At 34.4% G+C, this 23,540-nt stretch overlaps 1 protein-coding gene across 3 annotated transcripts in view; it reads right to left on the reverse strand.

Moving 5' to 3' along the window:
- The window catches only part of CSMD3 (CUB and Sushi multiple domains 3), a gene marked incomplete at its 5' end in the record, with an annotated part of 578,503 nt that overhangs the window by 494,603 nt on the left and 60,360 nt on the right, over window positions 1–23,540 (reverse strand). For all 3 annotated transcript variants that reach the window (XM_083859670.1, XM_083859669.1, XM_083859668.1), the window contains one exon: window positions 4,534–4,756. In XM_083859670.1, the coding sequence (XP_083715796.1) occupies window positions 4,534–4,756 (223 nt within the window). The remainder of the gene's footprint in view (window positions 1–4,533; window positions 4,757–23,540) is intronic.

Raw genomic sequence — 23,540 nt, forward strand, 5'->3', positions numbered from 1 at the left:
AGCCCCAGCTCTGCCCTCTGTGCTCAGCCCCTGCCAGGCTGTGCCTGAGAGCTCAGGCTCTGTGGGGTCTTCTCAGCTCCTGTGCCTGTGTGCAGCACCTCTTCTCCTGCCACTCCCTGAGATAAGGCTAGTACAGTGAATTATTTACAAGTTGCACTAGAGACTATTTTCATAACATGCAAAAGGTATCATTGGATGACTCCAACTGGCCTTGCAAAGCAGTTGATTTATGTGATGTTTTATTGGTTCAACCATACCTTCTGCTAACTTCATTAAATCATAGGATTTCTTATCTCTAGTGCAAACAAAACCTTTTTTTTTTTCAAGCTGGGCACTCAGAAAATTGAAAACATGTTATATGCTTAACTGAAATGATTCATCTTGTACCACACAAAAAAAAAATTAGAAAGAGAGAAATTTGGAAAAAATGGAACAGGAGTTTTAATCTGGAAATGCAAGAGTTTTATCCAGGACAGGAGTTGGAAGTATACCAATCTAAGATCTAAAAAATGTTTTTAAAAGGAATTATAGAAAATCAAGCAGTGATTTTTTTTTTTTTTTTTTTGGGGGGGGGCGAATTAATTGTATAAATATGAAAGAAAAGGTACACAAAAATCACAAATATGCATTGGAGGGGCAACAAGAAAGCTCTAAAAATAGACAGTGCTATAACCCAGAAATACTCACCACTTTGAAATTTTGCCAAAAGCTTGGTTTAAATACAAGAAGCAACACTTTCTTTTTGTAAAAAAAGGGTTTTTTTAGGTGAGTACAAATATGATTTATGAAAAAAACCAATTTTGCATAACGTTTGCAAGTTTAATCTTTTTCTATATTTATAGTTTGAAGTAAAGATTATCATGTGAAATAACCTTAATCAAGTATACACAGTACCACTAAGATGCAAGTGAAATATTGACTACACTTTCCATGATGGTGATATCCGACACACTTCTTTTCCATTTATTATTGTTTAGCTGCCATTTAAGTGCCAGGTAAATCAGTTAAAAGGTGTTGAGCATTCACTGAAGACAAGCAATGACTGTAATTTCAGTAAGATTTAATTCTGAGGAAACCACTTAGAAGAAGTACAAAACTGGATGAAGGTGACGAGCTTCACAAATAGTTAAACTGCAAAATCATTTCATTCATATAGAAAGTTATTCTACAACATTAAAGTAAAAAAAAAAAAATAATAATAAAAAATAACAAGCACAACCAAAAAAACAAACAAAAAAAAAACCACAGAAGTAGTGGCCTTGTCCATCCAAGATAATTTTTTTAGCTGTCCAGTTATGTATTTTTTCAAATAAACATGTGTAGTCCCCTAAAAATATTTTTGCCTGTTACAAAATTAAAGGGAGGGTGAAAAGTGTAATCTGATTACACTTTCATGAATGTCACTAAGTAAAATGTCAAAATACATTGTCATGCTAGAAGGATAGTTTCCACAAGAAAATGTACCTCAGTAAAACTTCTCTTATTTATAAAAAAGAAAACTTAAGGAAACATCACTTCACTAATTACTACAGAAATCTGAGAAAACCAAAGTCACTATGAAAGATTTAGTAAAGCTTGCATAATTTCACTATCATGCTTTCTTAATTTTAAAGCCAATTCTCCACTCACACAAATGTGTACTATTCTTCCTCACCCACACTCTGGAAGGATCTTGTAAGTCTTGCAAAAGTAGTCTATTTCAAGCCCTATATTGAGGCTTAATCATCTTTTTTCTTTTTAAGCGCCGACTGATTCCTTTCTCTTCCACATAACTTCACCACAATCTAATGGCATCCTAAATACATAATACCAAAACATTAAAGCATGACAGGTTTCCTTGACTTTCTTCTAAGATATTGGCCTTCTAAAAAAACATATTCTAAAGCTCCAGCATTGAAGAATTAGTTTAATTTTAAAAGACTCTTGCACAGATATATCTATAAATGCATATATAGTTATCGATATATCTATGTATCCGTATATATATATGTGTACATGTGCACACAAATATATATAAACCTCTTCAGAAGCTTGAACAAGACATAAAGAAAAATAATTCTGCCTTTACAAGATATTATTTTCATCTTCTTTTAGCCTGCTCAGTACCTTGACCTGTTTTCCCTGATGCTTATCTAAGCTGTAACTCAGTAAGGACCACTGGTTCCAACTGGAATCATGGTTTTATTCTTTGCATTTGTGCAGAACATTGTTCGTATAGTCCTTGAGATTGCAGTTTAGAGTAGTTTCACCAACCGAAGATTTGACCGACAGTAGGGGCCTTTTCAGGCTCCTACGTTTGAGAAAAATCTGTTTTATCTTTTGAGGAGTGAATAGAAAAGAGAAAAACTTGTTGTGGAAGACAATTCTCAAATCTTTTATCTGTGGGTTCCCTATTTCCTGCAGCTGATATCAGAATTGCATTCAAGCACTCATGAAACAGGGAATAGAAATGAAAACACAGAAGTACAAAGAAAAACAATTTCATTAGAGATGCATTTTTCCGCATCTGCTGACTGTTAACCGTTTAAGAGAATTTATATCCTGCACAAATTTGAGATGTAGAATTTTACTCTTCTAGTTTCCTTGTAATACCAATTTACATATTCCTTTTGTGAACAGATGCCAGATTGTTATGCAATAGTTTGAAAAATCATTACGAGTGTATCAACACTTACCATAAAATATTATGAAAACACATCCCTTTCTTAAAGCAGCATTTTGCAAACTAAAATGAACCTGGATGTTCCCTGATTAGGAACAATTACATTCTTTATCACAGGATGAAATTATAGAATTATTTTGGTTTGGAATATCACCTCGTTCCAACCCCACTGTCAGGGGAAGGGACATCTTTCAGGTTATACAAAGCCAAGGCTTTTCTGGGCAACTTGTTCCAGAATCTTACTGCATTCTTTATACAGAATTTCTTCCTCATATCCAACCTTAATCACAGATCCATAGAATTTTAAGAGGTTGGAATGGACTCTTAAGAGTCCCAACCAGTCCCAACTCAGATCACTTAGTCCCAACCACCTCAGGGATGCTTCCCAGTACACCAGGTTGCTTAAGGCTTTGTCCAACTCTCTTTGAACACTGCCAGGGTTGGAGTATCCACAGCATGTTCCAGTATCTAACCATCCTCACAGTAAAAAAATTCTTCCTAATATCTAACCTGAATTTCCCCTCTTTCAATTTGCACCCATTTCTCCTTGACCTATCACTATAGCTCCTGATGAAGTCCATCTCCCTCTTCCCTGTTGGCCCCCTTCAGATACTGGGAGGTTGCAAGTCTCCACAAAACCTTCCCTTCTCCAGGGTGAACAGCCCCAGCGTTCTCAGCCTGTCTTTGTTGGGGAGTTGCTCCAGTTCTCATCTATATTATTGGTTCATGTCCAATTTTTCATCTACCAGTATCCCCAAGACTTTCTCTGCAGGACTGTTCTAAATTCATTGTTCCAGTAGTCAGTATTGGTACTGAGAACTGACCAGGATGTAACACTTGGCCTCATCTTGTTGGCCCACTCCTGCAGCCTGTTGATGTCCCCCTGGATAGCATCCCTCCCCTCAAGTGAATCAACTGCACCACTCACCTTGGTGCCATCTGCAAACTGGCTGAGGGTGCACTCAGTTCCACTGTCCACATCATTTACAGAGACATTGAACAGTATTTTCTGAATACACACCCCCTGAGGGACACTACTTGTTGCTGATTTCTAATTGGACTTTAAGCTGTTGACTGTAACATTTTTGGGTGTGGCCACGTGGCCACCGTGTTATTCTTGGGACAGTCCACCCAGTCAAATACAAATCTCTCCTATTTAAGAAAAAAGATGTTTTTTGGCCATGCCAAAGGCCTTACAGAAGTCTAGGTAGATGACAAATTGAGTTACAGAAGTCAAGGTAGACGATAGTAAAAATAAGTACCAAATGTATGACTAACATATCTATTGATATTGTAGAATTATTATGTATTCCATAAGCTGCAGCCTTCCAGAACTGAACATCTGGGCTAAGACTCTGAAGTAGGTTCAGATAGAAAATGTTCTATGACACATCACACTCTTGATATCTTAAACAATTTTTTTTCACTTTTGTAAACCCATTTGTTTGAAGATGTTCATATACAACACACACAGAAAAAAATTATCTAGTCTATCATAGTTCAATTTTCCTGATCACTATAAAAAGCTTCCTGTTCCAAAGATTACAAAAGTTCCACTGCTACTAGATCATGCAAACTGAGATCTCCACAATCTCATATTCACTTTACATTAATTTATCCATACTCGTATGCTTCTTAATTAATTACATTTCATTAAAACCCATTTTTTGAGAGCTAGATTAATTTCAGCAGTTACTTTAACTAGAATTAAGGCATGATACACATTTTGACATCTATGATTAATTAGAGGGAGCACACCTTAAAGACTAAATAAGAAAGAATCCATAATTTAAAAAAATTAGCTTTAACTATTTAATCACATACTTTAATTTATTACTACAAGTTAGATTTCAATAATATTTATTCTTTACCTTGTCCTAAAGTTTGCAGGGTGAGGATGCCCATCATATAATGACAAATAATCATATTCTTCTTCTAGAGCAAAAGACTGAAAGACGATCTGTATTCTGTTTCTTTCTTCTGCTATTATAACCCAGGTACAGTTTGCACCATTTGGATATCCATATGGGAAGCCAGGGCTTTCTATAGTGCCATTAAGTCCTTTTAAAGTTCCACCACAGGTATAAATAAATCCTAAAAAAATACCAAGGAAACAAAAGTTAGTAATCCATTTTTATATCAATCTTCAATAGAATACATTACTAGAATTCACGATTTCTGAAAAAAATATCAAAAATTTCTTAACAACTACTGCATTTAGAAAGGTAAAGCCAAAGTTTTTACACGAATGCTGGCCATTTAATGCAAAAACAATCCCACCTACCTAACAAATGTGCTTTCCATACTGTTTATCTAAAGACATATGGTAGCATCTTTGAAAATAAACATATATAACAACATCTATGACTAAATTTGTTTCCCTATGAAGCAAAGTATTCACACCAATTTTCTTTTTTTTGTCAAGTGGAAGAGTAAATAAGTCTCTTTGTATACAGGTCTGATACAGGTTAAACCTATTAACCTTGTGCTTTTCCTCCACGTATTTTGGCTCTGGAAAAGACTGAAAGTCTATTTATTATTAAGAAGCTTTTCCCAATCAATACTTCTGGGTTATGAAAACTCTGTACTGAAGGGCTCAATCTGAAATAGCCATCTGTTGCATCATTATATTATCTCATGTGAATATTAAGATTAACAGTTTACATGTTTTGACTGACGCTGTGTGGATTTTGTTTAGCTGCAGTGATTGGGTAGGGCCCCAGAGCTGCTCCCTCACACACCACATCCACATCCACACCCCCTCTCCATTTCCCCGTAGTGGGATGCAGGAGAGAAAGAAGAGTAACAGTGAGAAAACTCTTGGGTGGAGACAAAGTTTAACAAGTATAGCAAAAGCAGTGCAGATGTAGGAATTCATTGGCTGCTTTGGCAGGACGGCATTCAGTCACCTCCGGGAAAGCAGGTCCACATCAGGCCTAATGGTTATACGGGAAAACAAACACTATAACCCTGAACGTGGTCCCTTCCTCCTTCTTTCTTTTCAGCTTTTATCACTGAGCATGCTGCCATATGTTCTAGAATATCCCTTTTTATTGGTTGGGGTCATCTATGTCCCATCTCTGTCCTCTCCCAGCTTCTTGCCCATTCATAGAAGTATAAGAAGCAAAGGAAGCCTGGATGGTGTGTAGGGACTGATAAAAATGTTCAGCATTGTCTTGGTCACAAATCTAAACCATAAGACCATAGGATCTACCATGAAGAAAATTTATCCCAGATAAATTCAGTACAGTGGGTCAAAGCTAAAAAGTTGCTCTGCTGATAGATCCTTTTTAAAATTAACATACTCAAATGTCAGGAATTACCCCTAAATTCAAACCATAATTTTTCTTGGGCTATAACAAATTTCCCTTTTATATAAAAAACCCATTTCCTGAGAAAAAGAAGAGAAAAATAATAATTATAAAAAGGTGTCTCCCCAGTCACTGTGTGCTGGCAGGGCAGGTCCTTTTCTTTACTTTTGTTTCAAGTTATAATGCTCAGTTATGCCAATCCTTAGCTCTTTTGGGACTTTAGGATATTTTTTATTTTCCACCAGCTTTGTAGTCTGAATGTAGGTCTACATCCCCTTTCCAAGCTTTCTGCTCCCTTGTCCCTTAAATATTAGATCAGCTTTCCTGCTTTGCCTTTTTCACCCCTGAAGCTTCTCTTCCCCAAGAATGCTCAGAGCAAGCCCCCTCTTCTAGGGGAGGGATTTCATCTAAGAGAAAGCACAAAGTGCTGAGTTGCTCTTTCACAGAAACATGACATACATTTCATAACAAACTACAAACAAACCAAACCAGACGCCAACTCTTAAATTATACACACATGTATATATTTGAGCTCGTTAAATCATCTCCTTCATGGCACATTCACAAGCTTGTCTTCACGTTGAGCATTTAAATGTACAGAGACCCTTTTCCCTGAAGTACTAAGCAGAAATCTCTTGAGATTTTACACTTTGTATTGCTATGCTGTCAAGTAACTTTTCTTGACACCAGAAAAGTGGCATGTACAATTTTTTTTATCTTGGCTTTTTCATGTGTATTTACAATGGTGAGAAAAGATGCCTCATTAAGTATGACTGCTTTTTTAATACAATTATCAGTGTATCATAAATATATAGGACAAAAAGGGATGGGAAGATACTCTTAGAAAGTAATTAGGGTTTTGTTTACCTCCTCATTGTGTATAACAAATTTTACCGTCTACTGCAAGTTGCCTTAGAGAATTCAGTCTCATATCAGTGCCTGCACAACCTTCATTGTTAGGAATCTGTTTTATTTATCTCTTTCTGCATCTCCCTCACATACTTGAACTATTTTTAAATCCTCTTTATGTGTTATTATTTATTATTTAAGCTCAGCTGTTTTATTTAGCGCTTTAAAAATCTTTTGGAATGCAGTTTTTTGCACAAGACACTTAAAAACTCAAACTATTTATTCATAAGATCTACATCTTAGAACTTTAATAATTCCTACCAAATACAATCACTGTAATAAGTCTTTTTAAATAGCTGTGTGCACAAATTTATCAATCTAGTTTTTCCTAGAAATCTCTTGCTGAGGCCTACTTCAATAGAATTAGAGAAAAAACTTAGAGAGAGACTTGAAAATTAAATAGGATACGCTGTTAATTTTCATCCATTTCTCCAGACCAAGTGTGAGAGCACAGTAAAACTTTGACACAACATCATAATACATCTTGATAATTCAGAACCTTTGTCATTGTGCCTATTTCATGAAGGCTTTCAATTACATATGCACTATTGTGTTAATTCAATACAAATTATGAAGGAAAAATAACCTATAATAAGTCTACTGTTACCAAAATAAAATTATATTTTTAAAAAAACAAAAAAAACCATAAAACCAAAAAAACAAACAAACAAGAAAAAAACACCAACCACAAAACCCCAGATCCACAACTATGAGGGAACAGAGCCTTGCGCTATAACATGCTACTTATTATGGAGTATAAAACTTCATACTCAATCCAATAATTAGTCCTATTCATGCATTGATATGAAATGTAAACATCCATGACATATAAGAGCTCCAATTACTCCTTTTATTCCATATTCAAACTGTAAGAAAAGAGAATTATTCATATGCTGCAAGATGATACAACTTGGATGTTTTTCAGAGATGACTACCAGAATGTAGCACAGCTACGCACGTGTCAGAAGATACATTTTTAATTCCAAGAATGGAAAAAAAAACCCAAACGAACCAATGGTGAAGTTTGATTTTGATAGGTCTACTCTTTTAGTCTGTAAAATAAAAAATCTTGCCAACAGAATTCATGTGCACAACATGCACTTTAATCTCTGCTTTCATATGTTAATTTATCTGTGATGCTCTTCACCTTGGCAGTCCAACGAGGGTAAGATCAAAATAGACAGTGTGCATTAACTGACTGGTCTGATCAAACGTGGAAAACATGACATTTATTTTCAAGAGGTAAAATTCATGCTGAAATAACTAGTAGCATATACTGTGATCTTTTTCATTTAGATTTCAGAACCAGCATTCCAAGCAGAATTTACTTGCAAACTGCTTTTCATTAAAGGGAAGATTTTATTCAAAGCACACAATAAACTATTTTGAAAAGCTTGAAGTTAGACTAGAAAAGAAAAATTCTTGAAATAAGTATGAAAATGAACAACACTACTCATGAGGTTCTCTTAATAGCTAGTATGATTCAAAGTTTCTGTTGCATTGTTTTCTACCAGATTTTAAAATTCAGATGTTTAATTCTCATCAATTTTACATGGATAAATTCTTCTTGATATCAGAAAACACAGCTTCTCTTCCTGATTTCAGTCATCCTTTGATTCATTGTGGGATTATTGTGAGCATCATAACAGTAGTTCTTAATCCATTTATTCAACATTCATTGCCTTTTAACAAAGCAACTAGTTCTTACATCATGTTCATACTCTTGCCCTTGAATATCCCATAATTACACTCACTCAATACTCAGTAAGATTGTCTTTGGCTTTTTCTCTTCCTCCTGACCATTCAATTATACTGTTTAATAACTTATTTCCACACCTTTCACCTTACAAGTACTCCACACCTTTCATTTAATCTTCCTTGTTTAGTGTGTTCTTTAATAACAGTCATTACCATAAGATAATTATACTGAGTCTGCATTAATTAACACACTTGTACATTTCTAAGTTGCTTGTGTATTTCTTTTTAATTAAGTTTTTAATACTTTCTTTCTTTTAAGAGAAAACCTAGGAAATGGAAGATGATTTGTTCATATGCTGCATTTTTCTTCAGTATCTTTTCTGATAATGTGATCTCCTTTCATTTCTTTCACCTGCACCTATCTTAAAACATAGTCAATCCTATATTAAAATATTCCTTAGCCATGTCATCCCTGTTCACGTCCCTTTATTTTGTGCAATATACCTATTTGAAAAATTATTCTTGTTCCCCAAATGGCAGTTCTCTTCCATTCAGAATACATCTACTTTATCTACTTGTCTGTCCTCATGCTCATTTCATGTTTCTGTTTGTGGTCTTTGATCACCTGACTGAACTTGGCAGCAAAGAGTAGTTGTTTTTCATGCTGACCATAAATCAGTACAAACTGTTCTGCTAATTCTTTTCTGTTTTACTGGATTCTCTTTCTGTTCACTTGTATTATCATCACATTAGTTTTCATGGTTCCTCTATGTTCGTCCTTTTTGTCAGCACTTCAAAGAACCTGCTGGAATTCAACAGAGACAGATTTCATAGTGATGGGAACACATCCCTATGCTGTGAATCCTTTTTTTCTGCTATCAATCTTATCCAGTTTTGGAGAATATATATTCAATATTATTTCTAATATTCTAATATTTATGTCTACCTCAGCTTTAATTGTCCTGATACGCCTCACCCCCAAATCTTTAAGCCCATTTATAAAACTGAGAAAAGGATTCTTTCATCAGATAGGATGACTGCATTATATTTTCAAGTGTTTGAAATTTACCTTTTTATCACTCCTCATCATATCTTAGTTCTCTTTAATTTATGCTTTTCCATTCCCATTTTGCCATTTTTCTGTATAAAACGAGCCTCCTTTCACTAACTTCAACCTCCAATAAAACAAAGTTTTATTGACTTTTTCACATGAGTACAAAATATGAAAGATAATCATCTCCTTTAATGTACCGGACTTAGTTCCTTCTAACTCTCCACCTTTTTATCTTCCTACCCCATGCATCCAGCACCTTGCAAGGTTCTTTCTTATTCTCACTTCTATCTCAGCTCTAATAGCAGCTTTTATAATGAGCTTTCTACCAGCTGAGAAACGTCTATAATATTGATATATATATATAATATATAATATATAATTTTAATACTTTGTCTGACCACATGTAATTGTTACTGTCTTAGGTTTTCATTTCCCAAAGTAATAAAGAAACATGGAATCTTAAAATAGTCTGGGCTGAAAGGAACCTTAAAGATCATATATTTCCAAACCCTTGGTGTGGGCAGGGACACCTTCCCTTCGACTAGATTGCCCAACCTGGCCTTGAACACTTGAACACAAGGATGGAAAATCCACAACTTGGGGAACTCTGTTCCAGTATCTCACCACCCTCACAGCAAAGAATTTCTTGCTAATATCTAATCCTCTGTCAGTTTAAAGCCATTTGCCTTTGTCCTATTACTGCACATCCTTCTAAAAAATCCTGCTCCAACTTTCTTGTAGACTTCTTTTAGATACTGGAAGGCTTCTATAAAATGTCTCTGGAATCTAAACCACTCCAGCTCTCATGGTTACAACTTCATCTATCTTGGTAATATCTTTCTTTTGGATTGTTTTTTACTTTCTGTCTTTGTAAGTAATTATTGGGGTTTTTGACATATAATACAAATTTCCTTGATTTAAGACTCTTTTCTTTAGACCAAGGAAATCTCAGACCTGCTTAATAAAGCCTTATTACAAAAACAAACAAAAACCAAAACAAACAGACAAAAAAAAATACTGTGTTTGTGAAGCGCACAAAGAACATGGAAGAAACTCTCTGAAAATCAGCTCTTAGGAGTTCCAAGTAATTGAGGGTTTCTTAATTAAATTGCCTTTTTATTTCAATTTGTTCTTAAAAGTTTTTGGTTTCTCAAACAAGACATTCTGAGGCCTATTCTCTGCACAACTTCTTGGAAATTGAGACATTATGAAGTTTAGACACCATGAAGTTTTCAAAAGTTTAACTTTTATCTGTGATTTGTATCATTTTAAGACTATCAGAAAACATGGTTATACTTTTTGGTAAATAACTGAGTAAGATAGATTGTCTTGCCCTTGCATAAGCTATAACAAGGTACCAAAATGACTTTTCCAATCTTTTGGTAAGGTTGACTGTAAACTTTATAACTCAATCAGTGGAACTGGTACAGAATACCAGCCAAAAAGAAACAATCACTGTACATTATCACATTTGAAACACTCTCTGGAGGTACTTCTTTTCCTCCAGAGAGTATTTTCTTATCTCTGTTACAGACACATTTTCTGAAAGAGGTTTAGAAATATTTTTTAGTCTTGTCTTCCAGTTGTCTTACTTATGAAAACTACTAGAAGGACAAAAGTTTCTTTTCTCTCCTGTCAACCTTGAGCGGGTTATTTCTTTGAAGAAACATAAGGTCTAAAATACAGCAGGACTACTCATGTTCACACAGAATACATTCTGAGCAGCAGGAGGCTTAAATTGGAAAGGCAGCAAAATAAGAAACTGAATCTCATGTAACGAAAGTACCCATACCATAATTATTACATGTATTGTAATAAATATTTATTGCCATTGTTTGAATTTCTTGGTCTACAACAGAAAACTGTTTGTAATTTCCTATAACTGAAAACAAAGGGGGTTTAACTTCAATAGTGTTGCCAGTCTTTGAGGAATTAAAAAAAAAAAAAAAGATGAAACATAAATCTAGAAACCTCTAGGTCATTCAATAGAAGATTATCACCTTCACAAGAAAATAGAGGGGGTTTTAACTCACCTTTAGGCATTTAATTACTTTGGTTTATACATAACTCTCTGACATGGAATAGTGTTCTGCTTCTATTTTAAAAACATTGCTAGCAACACCACAGATGAAAGTCTGGTTTCAACAAAGTCAGCTGAAATACACCCAGGATTTTATCCCCAGTATGTAATTAACTTTCCTTCTAAGGATATTTCAATACTTCTCTCCTAACCCTCACATAATATCTCAATGCCTTGTAGACAAGGGATCATCTGTTCCAAAACAACTGCCTCCTTGCTCAAGTAGCCAGATAAGGGTAATCTCTCAGATGTGACAAGCATCTGGGCAATAGAACTAGACATAAAAACAAGACAGGACATTTGGAATCTCATCACAGAACAAATAAAAAATGCTCTCTGGGATTGAAATCCTGCCATATTTAATATCCTTCATACATGTGAGCACTACAGAATCGCAGGGCAATCACATTTTTTATGCTTGGGGAGAGTGTAGATAGATATTAAAAAGTTTTCAGAGGTTTTTTTAAGATTATTTTGATTTCATATTATGGAATTTCTTGTCTCAGTGGCATTCGGCTATCCTTATTCTCACTCCTGTGTTCAAGAATAAAAAATTTTAGCTATGACATCCTCATTTTAGGAGAATTAATTGTGAAAAGTGTCTTCATTAGTATTCTGAGCTTGCACTCTTTCCTCATCTACCTGCTCCTCCTGCAATTCTTCCACTTGAAGAAAAGTGGAAAGTAACCATCATACAATCAGAAATTGTATCAGGAATGTTCCCAGCAGCCCTAAAGAAACACCATATCAAAGGCATGTCTGAAAATTAATTCATGCAAATTTTGTGTTTGATAACAGGAAATTTACTCTGTAGAAAAGACAAGAACAGAGATTCCATTGCAAAGATAAGTTGTTGAAAGAATTATAAACAATTATTAACCTCTGTCATTATATACCTGGTTCATTAAAATCTCAGATCTGGGATATGGACCATTGTAAAGAGATTTACACAGAGACATAACCTGGGGAAAGGAAGAAGGGAAGGGAAGGGAAGGGAAGGGAAGGGAAGGGAAGGGAAGGGAAGGGAAGGGAAGGGAAGGGAAGGGAAGGGAAACACAGTATATTTCCTCTGGTGTTGGAAATCTTGCAGCAGTTTCAGGTAAGTGACAGAAAATATTGTAAATCTAAGTAATCTGCTGAAATTCATATATAGCTTTAGAGAAAGAAAGGAACAGTTCCCATAAACATTCTAAAACATCATAGATGTAGTCAAACTCATAAAAAGAGTGGGGAGAAGGGGTGAAAAAGTCAGAAAAAGGATGAAATTTTTAGTAAGCATTCAGATAGGAAATAAGCACTATGATATAAATACAATGGTGGTTTGAAGTGACTTCAGCATGACTAGAAAAAAATTTAAAGACTCAGTGCTTGGAAAATCAGGATAAAATTAAGGCTCTGTTTAAAGTTTCTGCCAATAGAAATTGAGCAGTATTTACTGAATACTACCACACACAATTTTCCTATATTCTGTTTCCTTCTTTCAAAAAGTAAAAGACAGACTTCTATGGCAGCTCAGATCACTGCAGACATAAACAGACTAGAAGTTCTCCTCATTTACTCACAGGGATGACCTTCAAAAAGAAGTAAATGATTAAAAAAAGTAAAGGTAAAAACATTCCTACTTTAGATCATACGGAAATTCAGACCTTTGAGACTCTGCTATAAACTTGAGAAGAAATAATTACCTAACTAGAGATTCATGCTTCTGAAACATTATCTTCTCCAGTGAAACATCAGCTTTCACAGTGAGATATATATAAAACTTGATGTCAATAGCTACTCTGTGATGCCATTACTGTAGGATTTGGACCATTGTACCAAATGAACTCCATGTACTCTACAATAACCTAAACTATCTAGGGTGGCCAAATTAAAATTGTGTTAAGAAATATAGGAAGCAGCAGCAGGAAAATCCAACTATATTCTTTGATATACTCCAGACTCCATGAGGTTTTCTGCTTTTCATTTTCTAGATCACATAATAGTGAAAAAAAACCCCAAAACCACTTCAAAGAGACACAGAAAATGTAAGGGTCAACTGAATGCAGGGAGATCAGGAAAATTTCTCATAAAGAATTTGACATTATGAGACAGTTTCTGTCAGTTCTTAAAAATGAAGGGAGCACAGTTTAAACATCTTGGAAAAATTTAAACACCTTTTATAAACCAAAATTATTCTATCTTTTACACCTAAAATTTCTAAAAAAGGTAATTTTTGATTGAAGCAGCATTTTAATACATTAAAAAATTATTATTCTCATCTAAAAATCTACAGACTGCTATGATTTTTTGCAATGGTTTCAGGTGTCTGAATCCAAAAGTAAATTTTCAGATATTGCCAGTCCTGTTCAATTTGTAACTCTGGATTTATTCAATTGTACATTTCTGATTTTGCAAGAGGTCAAAGGATAAACATCTTTACCATGTACTTTTATGTGTCATAAAGACTTTTTTTTTTAATCATAAGGCAGAATCTAAATTTCAGTAGGCTGGTGAAGCAGTTTAGGCCAAGGAAAGATCAAAAGATAAAGAACATTTTAACTTACTGCAATATTTGAGTTTCTAAGATTTTGTAATGGTATCTAATTTATTGATATCATGAAAACAATAACTTTAGTATTATCAATATTGTTTATATAATCTATATTATCTAATATCTATATTAGATATTAGATATATATATATCTTCCCATTATTTCCATTTAGAAAGCAAAGATCATCAGCAGAGGGCTTGACTTTAAAATATGTAGTATTTAAAATAAATATTAAAATAAATAAATATTAAAATAAATAAATATAAAAATAAAATATTTTTCTAAAAAGTAAATCAGAGATTTATTTCTCCATACCATGGAAAGTACTTCAAAGTCATGAAAAAATTTCAAGAAAATGTATTAAAACTGTTCTACAAGAAAAGGTGTAAAATGTGTCCAACTCTCTGGCACTGATAGCTTCTTTTTGTTTTTTTGGGTTTTTTTTACACTATTTAATAGAGATAAGAATGTTAAAATATTACAGAGCAGAGCAATACAATCTATTGTTGTTTCAGGCTTTATTTTGGCCCCAAGAGTCATGGGACTACTGAAGCTGTTGCCATTACTCCATATATTTATTCTGCTCCTTTCAAGAGAAAACCTACTTCACTGTAAAGGTGGACAGGTGAACTTCATACTCTGAGTTGCTAAGGAGAAGATCAGCCTATTATGGCAAAATGCTCAGAGCTGTTGTGAACAGCCAAGTTTTAAACATCAGCTGATGAGAAGTACCCCTGGCCAGCGGCCCCTACTAGGACTTTGAGGTACAGAGAGGCAACATGAACTGATTCATCCACCCCAGCTGATGTTTCCAGCCTACCATGTGAGATAAACGTCCTCATGGTAGAGTCATCATCATCAAGAAAAGAATAATTATCTCTCTAGCTGTTTTGATAGAATTTGAAGCTAACTGTGATCATTTGCAGAAAGAGGAAAGAGGGATAAATATTTAACAGCATCATTGGGGTCTTCTTTTCCCTGCTCCATTGAAAATAGAAAACAGAGAAACAAACAAAAACCAACCACACCAGCTCAGTATGAAAGAAAAACCCATTTGATCTTCAGAAGTGACCAGTTACCCTTTTCTGTATTCCTGCCAACAACATCTTCTAGCCAAAAATGCTAGATCACCTGAACTAGGGATGCAGAGCCAAGTTAGACAAAACGGTTATATGAAATGTCATGAGAAAGGAGTTTGTACAGAATTTTTAAGAATGGAAATAAAAAAAAAAACAAACAAAAACAAAACACCAAAAAAACCCAAAAGAAAAGAATAAAGGAAGGAAGAAAGGAAGAAAAAAATTACGCAAATAGTTGTGACTTGAATAGCATACTTGGAATGTAGAATTGTTTTAGACAGTTACATAAATTAATTTAAAAAAATTATTCTCATAAATACTGAGATATTGTTAACAAAATGCCTTCATGTTCATTTTATGGGACAAAGGAACCTGGCATATTACTTACTTTCTGCCATATCTGCTGATCAGAATTTGGACATACTCTAGTAATGTGCTACATATTGTCTGTAAGAGGCATGTACTAATGCCTCTCCCATAGTATTACATCATAACTACTCTCATGCCAACAATTTCTGCATGGGAAAAATACAGATGTCTAGACTGAGCCTTTCTTCTTCGGTTTCAGCTTATACCAGCACAAATATAAAAAAGGGAAAAAAAAAAAAAAAAAAAAAAAAAAAAAAAAAAAAAAAAAAAAAAGGAGGAAAGGGCTAATTATTTCTTGAGACTTAATGACAATTTGTTATCTAATATCCCTAGTCTCAGACATTGAGTTCCTCCCTCCCAATCATTAACACTCAGCAGGATCCAGTGTTTTTTCTGATCAAGTAAGCGAAACACGTCATTTTCTATTAAATTGTGTGACTATATCTGTAATTGATGTGTTCCCGGGTATTAGCTTATTTCACCTTTTGGCAGTTGTTACTCCAAGTGTCTCATCCATTCTGCAGTACTGATGTCTGCTTTCAGTAGCCAATATTTCTGAAATTAATCAGTACCCTACATTTTTTAAAAATTGCTGGTAATATTGCCAGTGGCTTATCATGAATAATCATCCCCTCTGACATGACAAACTAGCTCTAACAGGAAAGCTATTACTTTGAAACAAATTGTACTGCATTGAAATATCCCCAGTAGTAAAGAATCTCAATAGAGTATTAAAGCTTGTTCAATTGAAAACAGTGAGAAGAGAGACCTTTACATCTTTCTCAGGTCATATTCTTTTTATTAAATACCAGATAATAGCAGTGTCTTGCCTAACCAAATTTTCAGGAGGGAAGCACCTTTATTTTTTACTTTGATTTATATTTTTGCATTAAAAAAATAAGCATTGGGTCCTCTTATTATAAATATTAGGAACCTCACCTCTTTTTGATGTTTTCTTTCCCTAAACCAAAGACATGTTATTGGTGGTAGTTACTGATTATCTACTTCTTTATAGCAAAGGCAAATGTCTGCTTATAAAAGAGCAAATATGAATACAGAGACAGCCTTTTTAATGTGAAACATTTTTAAAATATTTGATTTCTGTAAGAAAGAAAGAAAGAAAGAAAAAGAGACAGAAAGAAAATAAAAGAAAGGAAACAAACATACTATAATACTTCTCTAAATATTCTTTTTAATAGCCCACAATGGTCCTTGTGATGAGGAAATGCTCAGTCTCACTCTGCATATGGTGGAGGAATGGAATTTGGATTCAGTTTTGGTGAAAAAATACCAGAGAAGTGGGGCATGATAAAAGACTGCACCAGAGTAAAAAAGCTTTGATTTTATCAAAGTACTTGTGTCAGAGGAGGTGTGCCCACCTTGTGTGCACTCTCTTCAGGGATAGTTGGTGCAGCTGGAAGGAGAATTAGTTGGAATGCTTGGGTATAATTATTTATCGCCTTTTTTTTTCCTTCCATATAATAAAAATTTGTTGAACCAAATCCTCTTTGAATGTATATCCAAATGCGTTTTTATTAGGGTTTCTTAGTGCCAACATGAACTTCTGCTCTAACTAAGAGTGACATCCCATGTAATAGCTAGCTGTTCACAGTAATTACTGGGGTATACTAAATTCAATTTCAAGTCCTCGATCTCTGTGTTCTCCCAATTTATGTGTCCCACAGAGTATTTGACACAGGTTAATTGCAAGTCAGCTTCACACTCATATCTTCTAGAGTGTCTTAGTTTTCATTAAATTTGTTGCTTAGGATCAAATCCAAATTTGCAAATTGTGTTTCTGTAAAAGCAGATTTATTTTTCAGCCTGCATGTCCAGTAACTTTTCTGCCAGTGTATCCAGAGTCCTCTAGTTACTGAATGCAGTCCAGGGGCTTAAGTCATATTTATGTTCCAGTACTGACATTTATTCTTCTCTCATCTGCTTACAAATGAGATATAAAGAGTGCAATTTGATTAAATGTGGGTGTTTACAATGGCCAAACAGCAAGGCTCCTGTTTTTATCACTCAAGTCCTGGACAATAGATTCAGTGATGCTTAGTCCTGCATATCAAACTGCAATCAAATAAACTGACTTCATTCTGTTGGCTATAACAAACATTTAAATATCTAGGTCAACTAGATTAAATATCTCGTCAACTTAGACACTTGTTCCAAGGTGCCTAAGATCAAGGGAAAGAATCCAGCCAAAGATACGTCTATAGTTTAGTCCTTTGCAATTATTATATTATTGCCTTTTTTCTCTTCAAGCAAGACAAGGACAGGAGTAAATTCATGGAAAAGTGGACAATTGCTTAATAACCTTAGTATTTACTTGTAATTCTACTTATAAGGTTCACAGTGTTTTCTTTTCCTCTGCCTTTTCTGAAAGAGATGAGGACCAGCTACCTGAGCAGCACATACTCAATGTCTGGTCTGCACTTCCTACTCACACATTACAACATAGAGTTGTCATGGTTGGTGCCGTCACTGTAGTATGTGCAGAAGAATACAGCATGGCCAGCACAGCAAGGAGAAATCCGTCAGCATGTTCTGACAGTAATAACTGAAGCCATCAATCTTAGTAATGGCATGACCATCAAGCTGGTTTGCTTCAACCCTCTGTAACAGTTTCTCCACCAGATCCAAGAAGTGCAGAAGTAACTGTGCTGCTAAACTTCTCTCTGTCTCTGTTGAATCCTGAATCAGATCTTTCTGTGTCCAAGGTGGAGTTGATGGAGACTCCATCAACAGTGTGTGATAGCAACACAACTTAATCAGCTCTTCAAAAGAAATTGAAAATTGCATTAGCTCTGCAGGTGTTGCAAATGTATGCTCCACACTGGTTTTCAAGAGTGCCCCAGCTCACGTTACACCAGTGACCAACATCAACAGCTTTATGGGAACAATCTGAAGCATTTGAACAAGTTCTAGAGAGAAAGAGTAGTACTCACTGAAAAACATTCTAGCAGTAACCCTCTGGCTCCTTCCTTCCTTCCCACACAGGCTTTTGTTACAAAACTTCTGTATTGGTGCAAAATGTGATGCAATAATGAATTTTAATTAGTCCTTAGAGTGCCAGTAGAAATTTCTTTAGGAGTAAGGGGTGGTATATTCTTTTCTCTCTTATTTGCTGTCTCTATAATTAGGACTATGTGATTATGCTATCAGTGCAATAAAGCAAAAATGAAATCCACATCCAGTATGAATAATTTACCCAGTCTGCAAGGAAATTACAGAATTTTCAAACAAAACATAATTATATTTTTATGTTTCTCTTAATTACTTTGTTGTAATTTGAGGGATGTGACTAGGGTATTAACACACTGTAGTAAGCTGAAGTCAATGCACAGTGAACCCAATAACTTGTGAAAAATAGCACTTACTTCTAAGGTATAAAGGATGTGTTGACTTTGTTGAATTATGGTGGCAAACTGCAGATGATTGATGCTGCAAGGATGGGATTACCACTGCTGCTCAGTGCATTCAAAAATCCAGATTGCTCAGCTATTAAAAAAAATTGTGTCCTACTAAAACAGTGGAAAGGCTTTTTGACTATGTAGTATGAACTGCTATATCAAGGCTAAACACTGATTTGAGTTGATTAGTAGAGTAATTCTTAGAACACACCAGAAAGCTGAGAGGGTCTCCATTTAAAGAAAAGATATCTCCATGCAAATATTCTGCAACTTTTTTCCAAAGCTTAGAAGTTCATTAAAGCTCTCTGAAAGTTCATCATATGTGCAGTAAGAAACTTCAGAGAGGACTTCTCAGTACTTCAAAACCAAAGCAAATCACCACTCCTAGTTGATACCTTGAAAAGGATAATGCTAGGGTGCATTACATCTCTCTTTTTCTGATAAACATTGTAAGAACAAAAGGAGGAAACAGAAACAATTGAAATTTTGATTTAATTTTTAAGTGCCACTGGACTTAATATATTAGCCACAAAATGAACTAACCCATGAGCTTTAATTTGAAATAGAAGATTAGATACCAACAATGTGTATACCAAATATTCAGAAATGCTGAGAATAAAGCTGTTCCTGATAAGAATAAGACTATTTATTACCTGAAATACTCAATATATTTTTAGATTCCATTTAGAAAGCATGGAACATGTTGTATAGGCCCCTTTTATACTCTGTTCACAAAACAACCTCACAAAAATTTTTCTCTTGTGCTCGAAACCTCCAATAGTCCAGTAGGAATTTTAAAACAATGAACTCCAATGCAATCCATCTAATAAAATGTACAGTTTAACAACACTGAGGTATATTTCAAAATTGTATTCAGCATGGAGAAAATCTGAAGATTTAACTTTCTTTCTTTCTCTTTCTTTCTTTCTTTTCTTTCTTTCTTTCTTTCTTTCTTTCTTTCTTTCTTTCTTTCTTTCTTTCTTTCTTTCTTTCTTTCTTTCTTCGTACTTTATCAACACCACAGAAAAATCTGTATTTATTTTTATTAAAAATGTTTTGTCAAAAACAATTTATCAATAATTATGGGTAACACCTGCCTAGATGGTCCTGAACAGCAAAATAATTACGCAAACTCTCAACATGAGACATTCTAGCCTGTTTTGCCTCTAGATTTGATTAACGTTTTCCTTGTGGAAATCTGTAATCCTAAATGTTCATAGGGTTAATGACCCCACAGACTAATAAACAGCAAGAATAATTGAAATAATCTATTTAAAATTGTTCATGCCTCTATGAAATTCTGAATTGATTTTTTTCATGTGAGCAGGAATAAATCAAAACAACTTGTTTCTTGCTATTCACAACCAATTAAAGATTCTGGTTTTATAAAGGGACAAGACATAGATTTGATTTTAATTTAAAATCCATAAATATTGATGGTTCTAAACCCATGCTTTGGAAAAAATACCAGGCAATTCCAGCCAACTTAACTCATTTCCTTCTAAGTTTTTAAACCCTGTACTAAATACATCTCAATTTTTGAAATACCACAGCATCCAATTTGTGCCGTCCATGAAATTGATTTCTTTAATGACCATTTAAGTATAAATATTCTCTTCCAGCTACCCTAATATACTCTGAACAATACAATAAAAAAATATTTATTATATTAATTATTGACAGTTTATATATATCCTTATGTTTTATAATTAGTTAATTTAGGACACCAAATACTAAAATTCCCATATAAGGAAAAATTGTAAAGATTTCTATATTTGTATCATTGTATGATGGGCAATATTTTAACATCTTGGTAACACTATGTTTTTATATTTACTATTTTATTTAGTTTAATCATGAATTTGTTACAGTCAGCTACTAATTTTTTGTTTCAGTATTTTCTTCTATCCTCTGCATGAATTCTTTTCTTAAACAAGTCTTCATTGTAATAAATTATATGCTGCATTTTTGGACAATTTGTTTAGATACTACTTCTCTAATCTTCATGTTACAGTGGAAATAAAGAAAAAAAAAGTAGAGATAAGTAGCTCTACGAATGTGATAACATTAATGATTGTCAACAGCAATCCTTTTAAAAAATATAATGAAAGAAAACATCTCTTAATCTGCCGTTTAAACTTAATTTCATCAGAATTTATTGCCTACTTAAGCTAGTAACCTTTCTGTGGCTTGCATTACCTGCTACAGAGGAAGATGACATTGAGATAATGTTGAGAAACATAGTGGAATATTCCATCTGGCTGAATTACAAGATTTCTAAAATGCCTAAGGAATAATGCAGAAGCATTAGCTACAGTTACCCTTCTAACCAGTCCTTGGATGTCAAAAGAAATTGTCTCAACAACAGGTAAATATAATCATATCCCTGAGAGTTTTACACTTCAATGACTGACCCAGAATCAGGAACATTATTACAGCTAATGAGTTCAAGAGAGATGAAAGAACTCTTAAAGATTTACACTGAGCTGTTACTGGGTTCACAAATTGTGACATTTCTGGTCACTTTTCTCTTTAATTTTCTCTAACTTAATGTTCATTGGGATTCTATATGGCAAAACATTTATATAAAAAAGTTAAGACAAAAGAGTTCATAGACCATTATCATTAATTCATAAAGATCAGACCGAAATGATAACACTGTGACATAGCAACATTGACTTTGAACTAAGATAACCATTACTACCTTGCCTTAGGGAAAAAAAAACTCAAAAAAACAACCAAGAGAAGAAAAGACATTACAGCTATACGCAATGATATCTATAAAGTTCACTGCCCTTCAAACAGCTGTAAATGACTCATTAGAAAAAAAATTCTCCAAGATAAAGGAAAGGAAATAATTCCCTCCTGGAAAACCACAAAACACTTCCAAATGAGATGTGCTATTCTTTTCTGCCACTATTACTTTTCTTATACAAAATTCATGATTTTTTTATTATTATTATTGAAGCTGAAATATATTTAGAAGAAGACAACAGAACTGCATGGGTTGCAGTCTGACACAGTCTGGCTGTAAAGAATTGATTAGCAAGTAGAACATTTACATTAGATTTAGAAGACTTCTGCCTAAAAAATGCTCCATGGGTAACTTTCATGCCCCTCACTCCTCTCTTCTGCCTTCAGGAAAAGAAAATAAAAATCATACGCTATTCATTTTATTTCTTTTGCAGTAAGATTGGTATAAATCCTCTGATAATTTTTTTTTCCAAATGACATTCAAAAGACATTTAAGATGCAATGAATTAGACAGCACTGTCATTTTAACAAGAATACTAAGGAAAACTGGAAGATAAAGGGCCACTGAGTTTTGGAAAACTGATACAAACAATAAGGAATGTCATCACATTCAGAAGAGCACAATCCAGACAGTAAAAAAAAATAAAAGAAAAATTGTGCTTGAAGATGGCAGTCTTCAAAAAAGTGTCACAGAGGAGAAAGAACAGGTATTACTTATCTGAATGCCTGAAAATCTTAGGATAAAATTCTTTACAAAAGCCTTGCAAGACCATAAATTAATTGGCATATGACAGTGAAAGATAATACATTGATATGGATGGTAATAAGGAGGTGAATAGAAGTAGATGTTTGATCATATTTATTATGGTGGCATCTAGAATCAGAGAATAATTTAGGTTGGAAAAGGCCTGTAAGATCATTGAGTCCATATCAGCACTGCCAACTCCACCACTAAACTATGTCCTTAAACACCACATCTAGACATTTTCTACATATCTCTTGGGACGATGACTCCAAAAATTCTCTAAGCAGCCTCTTCCAATGCCTGACAACCTTTTTGGGGAAAAACTTTTTCCCTTATATTCCACCTAAACCTCCCTTGACACAAATCAAGCCCATTTTGCATTGTCCTATCAATAGTTACTTGGAAGAAGAAATTGAGTCCCACCTCACTACACCGTTCTTTCAAGTAGTTATAAAGAGTAATGAGATCACTCCTGACTCTCTTTTTCTCCAGACTAAACACCTCCAGCTCCCTCAGTAGCTCTATTCCCCTTCTTTGGACACACTCCAGCAACTCAATATCATTCTTGTAGTGACGGTCCAAAACTGGACACAGGATTGGAGGTGCAGCCTCACCAATGCTGAGTACAGGAGCATCATCACTGTCTAAGTACCAATGGCCACTGTTGCTGATACAAGCCAGGATGCTGTTGGCCTTTTTGGCCACCTGGGTACACACTGGATCATGTTGAGTACCAGATTCTTTACTCATGGGGAACTTTCAAGATGCTCTGTCCCAAACCTGTAACACTGCACAGATTTGTTACTCAAGTCCAGGATATGACACTTGGCCGTGATGAATGCGATACAATTGGTGTTGACCTTGATCCAGCTTGTACAGATCCCTTGCAGAGCCTTCCTACTCTCCAAAACATCAACACTCCCACTCAA

This window comes from Zosterops lateralis, assembly GCF_965231275.1.
Source record: "Zosterops lateralis genome assembly, chromosome: 1".
NCBI classification, from domain to species: Eukaryota; Metazoa; Chordata; class Aves; order Passeriformes; family Zosteropidae; genus Zosterops; species Zosterops lateralis.